This window comes from Monopterus albus, unplaced genomic scaffold (genome assembly GCF_001952655.1).
Source record: "Monopterus albus unplaced genomic scaffold, M_albus_1.0 scaffold39.1, whole genome shotgun sequence".
Taxonomy (NCBI): domain Eukaryota; kingdom Metazoa; phylum Chordata; class Actinopteri; order Synbranchiformes; family Synbranchidae; genus Monopterus; species Monopterus albus.
In genome coordinates this window covers 975,203-985,443 of record NW_018127919.1, presented here as the reverse complement: position 1 = coordinate 985,443, position 10,241 = coordinate 975,203, and the positions used below count along the sequence as shown (strand labels likewise).

The window sequence follows — 10,241 nt, the reverse complement described above, 5'->3', positions numbered from 1 at the left end:
CATCACAATCTGGAGAAAAACAATAATAACGCTGGGCTGTGTGTAGACTATGGAATAGGACAAACACGATAGGGTGTGACTCTAACAATGGGTAAACATAGAGAGGTGACTGGTGTGTGGGAGTGTGATACAGGTGACTTCCTTATTGTGAAGCAGGAAGGAATAAGCACCTACTCTGTCTGAGAAGTACAGTGCGCATTTATTATTTCTATTTATCTTCAGCCTTCTTCTCTCCTCAGAGGTATCTCTAATAATGTTTTACAGCACATTCCGTATCTTATTATATCATTTGTTTTACTTATACTTTTTGATATGGTGGTGTTCCAGGTCCAGCAAGTTAACTACTTATAGAATAATTCTGTTGGCCCATGTTGCCCGAATGCAGCTCCATGGGGTCAGTGTGAGGGTACAAAAAGATCAAGAGTTAAAATATCATCATTCCCCAGAGAATACGGTCGTGTTGTTTATCCCTTCTTCTGTCATAAATGCATCTTTCTGATGCAAAATCTGACAATAATTCTTGTGAATTGCTTTTGTTTGTAATACAATTGCAGCACACCAGGGCATAAAAAAAATACATTCACAGCAAATTTTGGCTTCAGTCAGAGGTTTGTAGAAATGTATCTGTGGGTTTTATCCTTATAAACTGAAAGGTTTGGTTGTTAGAATGCTGTAAGTAACATTTTGTATCTACTGTAACTATACAAACGTCCTATGATCATCAGTAAGCCTAGACTGTCCAGAGAACCTACCCATTAAAAAGTGTGTCTGAACACCATATGAAGTCTGAGATATCTGATTCTCATGCTTGTCATCAGTCTGTCTGCAGCTGGACCATGTTCTCCTCTGCTACCCCTTACAAGAACCAGCACTACGCTGCACTGAAGAGGGACTGTATCAGGAACAAGACACTGTTTGAAGACCCAGAGTTTCCAGCCACTAATGCATCCATATATTATAAGAACCCCCCTCCGGGAAGGGTGGAGTGGAAGCGACCAGGGGTGAGTGACAGCGATGGCTGTGGTCCATCACTAACATACATCACAGATTGCTATTATTTCTGCAAATGAGCATAGTCCAGTTTTACTATATGAGGTGGCATGTGGGTGCAGCTGTGTTTGACACATTCAGTGTAGAGGAGAAATCTGCTTTTTAGTACAGAGATCACTCCTCATTACTATGATGATCAGCGACAAACACATAGCATGCCTATTATGATGGGGCTAGCAAAAACTACTTACATACTCTTTGGGAATAAAGAGTGTAAAGTTCATCATGTGAACCTTTCTGTTGCAGGAGATGTGCAGTGAGCCCCATCTGTTTGTGGAGGGCATCAGCTCCCGTGACCTGAACCAGGGAGTTGTGGGAAACTGCTGGTTTGTTGCTGCCTGTGCCTCTCTGGCTCTGAAGCCAAACCTCTGGAAGAAGGTGAGTGAATTTGATTCGTTCCGCTCTGTGAGTTGAGTGGTTGGTGGATTTTCTGTTAGTTACTAAGTAGTAATAAGGCTTATGTATTGCGCTGTGTGTGTGTCTCCAGGTAATTCCTGACTGGAAGGAGCAGGAGTTGGATCCAAAACACCCAGAAAACTATGCTGGAATCTTCCACTTTCAGTTCTGGGTGTTTGGAGAGTGGGTGGATGTGGTGGTGGATGACCGGCTGCCTACAATCAATGGAAAGCTCATCTACTGTCACTCGAAATCCACAAATGAATTTTGGAGCGCTCTGCTAGAGAAGGCTTATGCCAAGTCAGTAAACTTAAACCATAGCATTCTTTGTGCTGAAACAGACATTTTTCCTAAAGTTGTGATTGCCCATCTCCCTCTGTGTACAGGCTGTCTGGCTGCTATGAGTCTCTGGATGGGGGAAATACTGCAGATGCTGTGGTGGATTTCAGTGGAGCTGTGGCTGAAACCATTGACCTGGAGACAGATGCTTACTACAAAGACCAGAAAAAACAAGATCAGCTGTTTGAGGATCTACAAAAGGTCTTTGACCGTGGAGGAATAATAAGCTGCTCCATTATGGTTTGTGCTGTTTCTGGATGTTTACTTCCTGTGCTGTGTACTTACTGTAAGAGAAACTCTTGTAGACTACTTGCTTTTATAATTTAACCAGGCAGAGCCTCATGAATTGGAAGCCAAGATGGCAAACGGGCTGGTGAAAGGCCATGCGTATTCAGTAACGGCAGTGAAGAAGGTACGTTTGGGTCACGGGCTGCTGGCCTTCTTCAAAAATGAAACCATCCCTCTGATCCGCATGAGGAACCCCTGGGGCACGATTGAGTGGAAGGGAGCCTGGAGTGACAGGTGAGAAGTGGTTAAAGTTCTTTCACTACTCACACTTTCAGCCTGTAGATTTAAATGAAGAATGTAAATTGTGCTTAGTTTTGGAAAACAGTGTATGTGATGAGCTTACATTTGTAGTGGATTTCAATAGTTACCACCAAGCAAAAAAATAAAAATAAAAATCTAAAGAAACCTCTTACGCCTCTCCTGTGTCATCATCCATGCCAATCTACGGCCCAGCTGTATACTCAGTACGGTCCAAAAGTCAGCTTTTTGCAGACATACTATATGGCTCTGACCAGTGGAAGGAACTCACAAGGTAAAGACGTGAGATGGAAGGAGTGTGGCATATTTTGATCACAATAATAACTACTGACTTCATACTGGGTATATGGATAAACAACTGAGATGTGGATATTGCTTAGGAGTAGTACGTCTTGATTCTGGTGTGAAACCTTATCATTTTAAAAATCCAGTGTAAGTGTTGTCTAACCTGGTATCTCCTCTGTGAAAAAGCAAAATACAAATGTTTATAGCCACATTTTATAACTCAGAAGGTGGATTTTTTCTGGATTAACACAGAATAATAATAAATTATGTGGAGGGTGGACAAGTAGTTTCAAAAATTTCATTTCTGATTCAAGAAATGTACAAAAGCAACTGAGAAAAACTGTAATTAACCATCTGCTGCACTTGTTGCTTGTCAGCTCTGAAGAATGGTCAAAGGTTGGTAATAAGGAGAGAGCCAACCTTGGCATCGTAGTGGAGGATGATGGAGAGTTCTGGTACGTCAATAAGTCCATCCGATTCCGACAGTCCACCAGTAGGAGCTGATAACCTCATTCACAGTGTAATAATCCAAGTTCTGTTTGCATCCACAGGATGTCATTCACAGACTGGTGCAAGTTCTTCACAAGTGCAGATGTGTGCCGTCTTATCAATACCTCACTGATCAGTGTCCATAAGACATGGAATGAAGTTGTGCACTTTGGGAGTTGGACCAAAAATACAGACCCACTTTTAAACCGGTGCGGTGGCTGCGCTAACCACAAGCAGACATTCCTGCAGAACCCACAGGTACTGCAGACACAGGATGGACTCCCTTCTCACATTATTTACTGTACATTCATGCACATGTATATTCACTACTGTTCAACTTCTCCTACAGTATTTGTTTGATCTTACAAAAGAGGACGATGAAGTCATGATTTCCTTGCAACAGAGAGACATGAAGATCCATAGAAAAACTGGACAAGGAGAAAATCTAACCATTGGCCTCAGCATCTTCAGGGTAACATCTAGAATAACCCTTCTGCCATACCTCTTCTATGCTTTGTTGATCTGATGATTGGTTAATGATTGATCTAGAAGAGTTTGTGAAACACTGCGCACAGATCAGGGTGAGGCTGACTACAGTGGAGCTTATTACAGAAGAACTGCTGTTTGTCTCAGATGAGGACTTAGGTTCAATTTAAGTTTATTTTGGGGGAAACTGTGTCATTCCGTCATATTTCGCCTTTTCTTTTGGCCAGACCCTTTAGTTTTGTATGACTTTTAAAAGGTTTGTTAGGCAAAAGGCAAGAATTATGAAGGGCTATTACTCATAGGCAAACATACTTATCAGAACCAAAACAGACTCTTTCAGCAAGTGGCTAAAGCGTACGTGAAGAATGCACATACTTCAGGTGATTGTTTCCAGCTGGTGAATACTTCCTCTAAACTCTCAGTAGAGTGTAGTCTGTTCAGGGGTCTGTGTTGTAGTACCACGCTTGTGGAGCTGTTATACAAACCTCATGGGTAAATTTGGCAGCTACTGGTAGCCATATGTGGAACCACCATAGCATGTTGTCTTGAACCGTGGAGTTAGAGAGCCACATTCATAAAAATGAATTAACTCAGTAATATGCTGCAATAGAGGTTTTTATTAATTATTATATTACAAAGCCCTTTCAGTTCTCATGTTATGTGACTCTCTTTTAAAGCAGCTGTCACACCCACCAAACTACATTTAATCTTACACAGTGGGATTAGATAGTCATGTTTAAATGTAACCGTAGGAAGCAAAACTGACAGCACATCTCCTGTAATATGATTAACCTGTCAGAGATATGGCTAAGTTCAAACACACCGTACACTCTTATCATGCTGACAGAAGTGCTGCCAAAGGGGCAAGTAGTTCTGGACAGTAATAGATGTTGGTGCCACAAGGTGTAAAGCCTGTGATTAAAAAAGAAGAAGCAGCAGCAGCAGTGGCTGTGTGCACACAGCTTGTTGAACTAAAACCCTAACCTGGATTTGACCCTTGTTATCTACAGTCTGGTGATTATACCAGTGATATATCCTCTTCCTTTATGTGATGGACTCCAGATACTGTGTCCACATTCTCAGCTGTATGTTGTCACTTACTACTTTATACTGTATTTTTCTGTGGCCTCCATAGAAAGAAGACTTTTACTCACAACTGGTAGGTTTATTAAAATCGCAATTTTCAAAACTGAAAATACCGTATGTGTCAGTGACATATTGAAGCTTAATGCAGCCCTCCAGTCTTAGAGTTGATAAGGGACTATGGGAGAGTGGCATGCATACATTTGATTTTAATTAAACCTTATGAAATTCTTTTATCCTTTTATTCATTAGTTATTTCTCAGGTTTTTTTAACCAGCCACAATGTCCTGGTTTCTTCAGGTCTACTCCAGCTACTGCAGCAGATCTGAGTTTTCAAAACCAATGTAAGATGTTTACATTGACAGGCACGTAATCAGGATAGAGCACCATGCACATGTAAAACTGCATGTTAGACTCTAAGCCTGATGAGTGAAGTCAAAGATTTGTTCACTGATTTTTGAGTGACCACTAATCCTAAGTCCTGGTTGTTGTTTTTCAGGTGGAACTGAACAGAAAATATCGGATGCATGACATTCTGACCCAAAACTGTGTGGGATCGACCACCTACATCAACGCTCGGACAGTGTTCTTCAGAATCAAGCTGCCACAGGGACGCTACCTCATCATTCCCACCACCTACAGGCCTCAGATGCTGGGAGATTACATGATTCGAGTTTTCACTGATGTGGACTCCGGCTGCAGGTACGTCAGTGTAAGTTAGCAGCAAACCTGTAATGCTGTCAGGCAGAAATGCTTTCTTCATGTTTTACTTTCAGAAGTGTTTTTTGTTCAGTACAAACACTGATCGCTGAATAATACCCAGGAAAAGCAGACAAATTTACCCAAAATGGCCGTTGATGGTCCGTTCACATGGCTTTATTTAATTTCACTCTCCCAGTGCTTTTCTTGGCCAAAGATTTTGTTTTGCCAGATTTTGTTCTGTACCTAACATTCTTGTTGCAAACTTTATCACAGAAGCAAATCATGTTCACTCACATGCAGCTGACTAGTTCGACAGTGTTGTCGTGAATCTATTCATGATGTAATCTCCAGGCTTTTACTTTGCTGGTGCAAAAAATCTAGGTCAGAGTTTTGGTCCTTTTACTCTCCTCTGCTCTCACAGGGAGCTGACAGATGATAAGCCAAAGGTGAAATGCTGGAGTTCATTCCTTGGGTACCCACAAGCTGTGACTCACATCTACATCCAGGGAGCTGAGGGGCTGCAGAACCAGGACAGTACAGGAGGTTAGAGGACTTTGCAAAAGCTTCACTTTACCCCTGTGTGCTGTTCTTTGTATGTGAATAGCCAAGTTATCAAGATTAGATTATTTGTGATTTGACATGACCCTGAAGGTCTGTGGTTCTTCAAAGCTGCTTTAAAACACATCAGGGCGTGTTGTTGTGCAACAAGTCCTTAATTATGTGATGAAATACAAAACTAAATAAAGATTTGTACACAGGAAATGCTACTAAAAGATTCTGACTGTTAAAAGATGAGTAAAAGCAGAACTGGAGTTTACTGTGACTGAAATTTACACATGCTTATGCAGGTGCAGACCCGTATGTGATCATATACTGTGAAGGCAAGTCAGTGCAATCCACCATCAAGAAGGACACCTTGCATCCAGAGTTTACAACCAGCGCCATTTTCTATAGGAAGAAGCCCAGAAAGCCCATAACTGTGGAGGTAAGATGGCAGCTGTCTGGTCTCGATGCCTACAGTTACTCACATTGAAAATGGACCTGCATAAAGCTTAAGGACGATGCATTTTCAATAAATCAGTGTTTTTAAACCATTTCAGCAATATAAGAATGAGAATGAGAATTTTCAGAACCTGTGAAAGTTCATAAACCTCAATTTACCTGAAAATGTTAGTCATGAAAACTGTTATGTTTATTAAATGTGAATCTTGTTTTTCATTTATTTGTCTATATTGAAGAGATGAACTTTATTGTGCTTATTCAGGTTTTGTTGGTCATGCATGGGAAAACCAAGTTTATGAATGAGAAACGCTCACATAAAACTACTGTACTGTATAACTGAGAGATGTTATGGCAGCTTTTACAGCAGAAGACACCATCTCTACCTGAAGTGACTTAATCAAATCAGAGTCACCAGTACTGTGTAAAGGTCCTAAAGATGTATTGTGGTATAATCCTTCCTCAGGTTTGGAACAGTAATGCAGTGAAGGACGAGTTTATGGGCCAGGTGGTGTTGTCTGGCTCAGTGAATGACAACAGTCAGCCCCAGAGGCTTCAGCTGAGGAAACAAGGCAGCAAGAATGAAATGATGCCCGGCAGCATCACTTTGAGGATCATAACTTCGACTCAGCTGACCGAAATGTGACCCCACCAGTGATCTACTGTATTTAATTCCAAGGCTAGTAACAGAACAGCCTGTTTTCCACCACTGTATGCTTCTATGAAAATACACTGAGCAGAATTTTACAGTTATTGACATGCTGGTGACTTACGTGCAGGAGCTAAACAGGACACACATAGACAGGCTGGATGTCACTGCCTGTTACTTATTTACAAGATGCTTAATCTGTTTAATGATTTTATACTGATGCTTTGCAAGTTGCTTGAACAAAATATTCCTTTTTAACCTGTTAAACCATAAATACTGTGATTAATAAAGCAGTAACTCGTCATTTAAAGTTCCACTCCAGACATTTAAATATTTATATTTGCATACAGTTTTTCCTCAAAGTTCAGTAAATTTCTGTAATAGGTGTCGACATTTGCCCCTCATTGTAAATTCCAGGGTGTATGAATATTCAAATATATGCAAATGTACCCACGGCATTGCTGTTGATATTCCAGTGTGTCTACTACCGCTAAGTGTGACATTTTATGGCATATAAACATAAAAAAACAAACATATTTTTGAGTTAAGGGGATCTTGAAGTCTTACCTTACCATTATGATAACACATAATTCATGTGACATTGATTTCTTTTCCTTCTAAATTCAAGAAATTTCACCTTGGAATAGCAATTACCTATACGAATGGTCACACCTCTGGTTTTCTTCCTCTTTTTATTTCAGTCCAGTTCCCAAACTGCAATATTTTTTACACTCAAGACACAGCCATGCACAATTCAAAGTTCAAAAGTCTATTGCTTCAACCACAATTAAAAATAGTTTATCCAAAACCTCATTTCCCCGTCACTCACTTGTCCTTTTTCAGAGATGGGGGAAAGGCCTGCTGAGGTATGCCAGAGGGATCAGCAGTTTTACAAAGCTAGGGAATAATAAGAGTAATAATAATAATGATAATAATAATTTAAAAAGTAACATTTTTGTCTTTGTTCCATTCTCTTGATACATATTACTAGAGGAATTTTCACATCACGTGTACAGGTTTACACATTCAGAAGAGAGGAATGTACAGGAGCAACCACAGAAAAGGGGGCACATCAGCAGTGTCTCTTGTCCCAAAATTCACTTTTGTGCTCATAGTTCAGACCTGTACATAGGACAGAGGTCAAATGTCTTAGGATCCGGCGAAGCTTCCTGACTGGCCACCTGCACCTACAGCACACACACACACACACACACACACACACACACACACACACACACACACACACACACACACACACACAGGTACCTACACTCAGCAGTGGTTCTCAGGACAGACTGTGTGGGCCCGCACACAGAGCTCTGCATTCACCAGCTCTCTGTCCAGATGAAGGAGTGTCCAGTAAAGCCCAAACAGGAGAGCTGGATCCAGGAGTTCAGAGACTGCACGTGTGTGTGTTTGTTTTTCATTTTTTTGATTTCCAGGGTGCAAAATGTGTAGTGATAGATACCATAGAGCAACCTGAATATTGTCATTTGAAGTTACATATTTCTGAAAAAAAGGGGGTGTGTGTCCTCATTATATTTACATACATACATACATGACAGTCTAACACCTATTGGAAGATGAGATAAAGTGTATAGTTTGTTTTACATGCATGGGTTCTGTTGCATCCTCCTGTATAACAGCACTCCTTCACCTTTTGTACATTTCCTGTACAACAGAGGTACAGTATGACTGAGCAGCTACCCTGCACCTCATAGTCAAAGTGGACAGCACGAGTGAGGCATCTTCTAGTGCAGATCGAGGTAGCCCCCTAACACACACATACTCACACACAGAGGGGAAGCTACCAGATACCGACACAAGGTAGATTTGTAGCTTTTGTACATGAATGCATTTAAATACTAACCAGGTATGGAAGGAATGTTAGCAAACAATATGAACCTCTACTACAGCTTGTTTTCATTAGGACAACATACAATCATAAAATAGCACTCACTACTCAGCTCAGTGGATAATGTTCCCCTGCTCCTCTCTAACCTGCCACGTGTCCAGAAACTCACTCCAAAATGTATAGATCCCATAAAATAAGAGTCAAACAAACAAAAGGCTGCTGAAATATAAATGAGCAGCACCTTAAATATCAAATAAAGGAGCAAGGGAACAATGAATAACATTAATTATTAGACATGAATGTTCACCTAGAAGGGTAGGCCAAGATTACACCGTCATTCAATCCAAACATGTACAGTCACAGTCATATTATTCATCAGTCTAAGATGATAAGACCACAACTATGTACTAATGGTTCATATACGCCTGAAAAATAGAACAGTTGTTTCATATTTCTACTCACAGTTAAGCTTAGATGTCTCTAAAAATCCGACCACTGAATACATTTACAATATATTTGGTGTATTTTATGTTTGCGATGTTTATTTATTTTTGTCAGAGGACGCCATGTTATTTCCTGCTTCAGCTCTAGGGAAGCAGGGATGTTTGAGTACTCTAGGAAGCCATGATCATTTGGGGCACCGGACCTAGAACTCACTGTCATTTCATGACTTTCTGCTTTCCACTGTCATAGAAAAAGTGTTCAGTCAGGGTTACTCACTGGGCACTGTGTGCCAGCACAAAGGACAATCCATCACCAAATATAGATATTAAATTGAAAACATTTCCTGTTGAGTCTGTGATTTAGTATTTCCTCCTTTCAATTTCATAATTAATTGTCAGAGGTAATAAAAACAAGGACTTGATATTAATTAAGATGTTGATTTTCTACCCAAGTCTGATTAATTTACAACAAAGGGCAACATACTGTAAAAAGAAAAAACAGAGCCACACAAACTCAGTATAATATGGATAATCCTACTTGAGATACTTATACAAAATGAGTGCCATCATATACATGTGCATGCATTTTAAACTGACCTGTCTAATTAGCAGATACAATTCATTCACTGGTCCTGAATCTATTTTTGTCTGTAGTCATTTTAAACACTTCAGCCATATGGAATAAAGTGAGTTTTCACTATGGGTGACAGGTCATATACATGTCAGTGTAGTCATGTTCTGAGATCACAAAAATGGCAACTTAAACTGAATAGGTAGCAGATTTCTCCTGAAATTGATGCTTAAGTATGTATGTAATATATTTAGAATGAGATATTTGCATGTGTGATCTGCAGTTGAGTCAAATTATAAGGTTAATTCTTGATTGAATTCAACATTTAATGTAGAGAAACTTCACTAA

The 10,241-nt window shown here is 40.1% G+C and overlaps 1 protein-coding gene across 2 annotated transcripts in view; it reads left to right on the top strand.

Moving 5' to 3' along the window:
• The window catches only part of LOC109959550 (calpain-5-like), an 8,249-nt gene extending 1,052 nt beyond the window's left edge, over positions 1-7,197 (top strand). For both annotated transcript variants that reach the window (XM_020599004.1, XM_020599005.1), the window contains exons 2-13: positions 819-1,001; positions 1,297-1,428; positions 1,538-1,746; positions 1,833-2,025; positions 2,117-2,307; positions 2,994-3,071; positions 3,168-3,363; positions 3,455-3,577; positions 5,174-5,376; positions 5,798-5,919; positions 6,225-6,361; positions 6,842-7,197. In XM_020599004.1, coding sequence (XP_020454660.1) covers positions 819-1,001; positions 1,297-1,428; positions 1,538-1,746; positions 1,833-2,025; positions 2,117-2,307; positions 2,994-3,071; positions 3,168-3,363; positions 3,455-3,577; positions 5,174-5,376; positions 5,798-5,919; positions 6,225-6,361; positions 6,842-7,021 — 1,947 coding nt within the window. In that variant the 3' untranslated portion in view covers positions 7,022-7,197. The remainder of the gene's footprint in view (positions 1-818; positions 1,002-1,296; positions 1,429-1,537; positions 1,747-1,832; positions 2,026-2,116; positions 2,308-2,993; positions 3,072-3,167; positions 3,364-3,454; positions 3,578-5,173; positions 5,377-5,797; positions 5,920-6,224; positions 6,362-6,841) is intronic.
• The last annotated feature ends 3,044 nt before the right edge of the window (positions 7,198-10,241 follow it).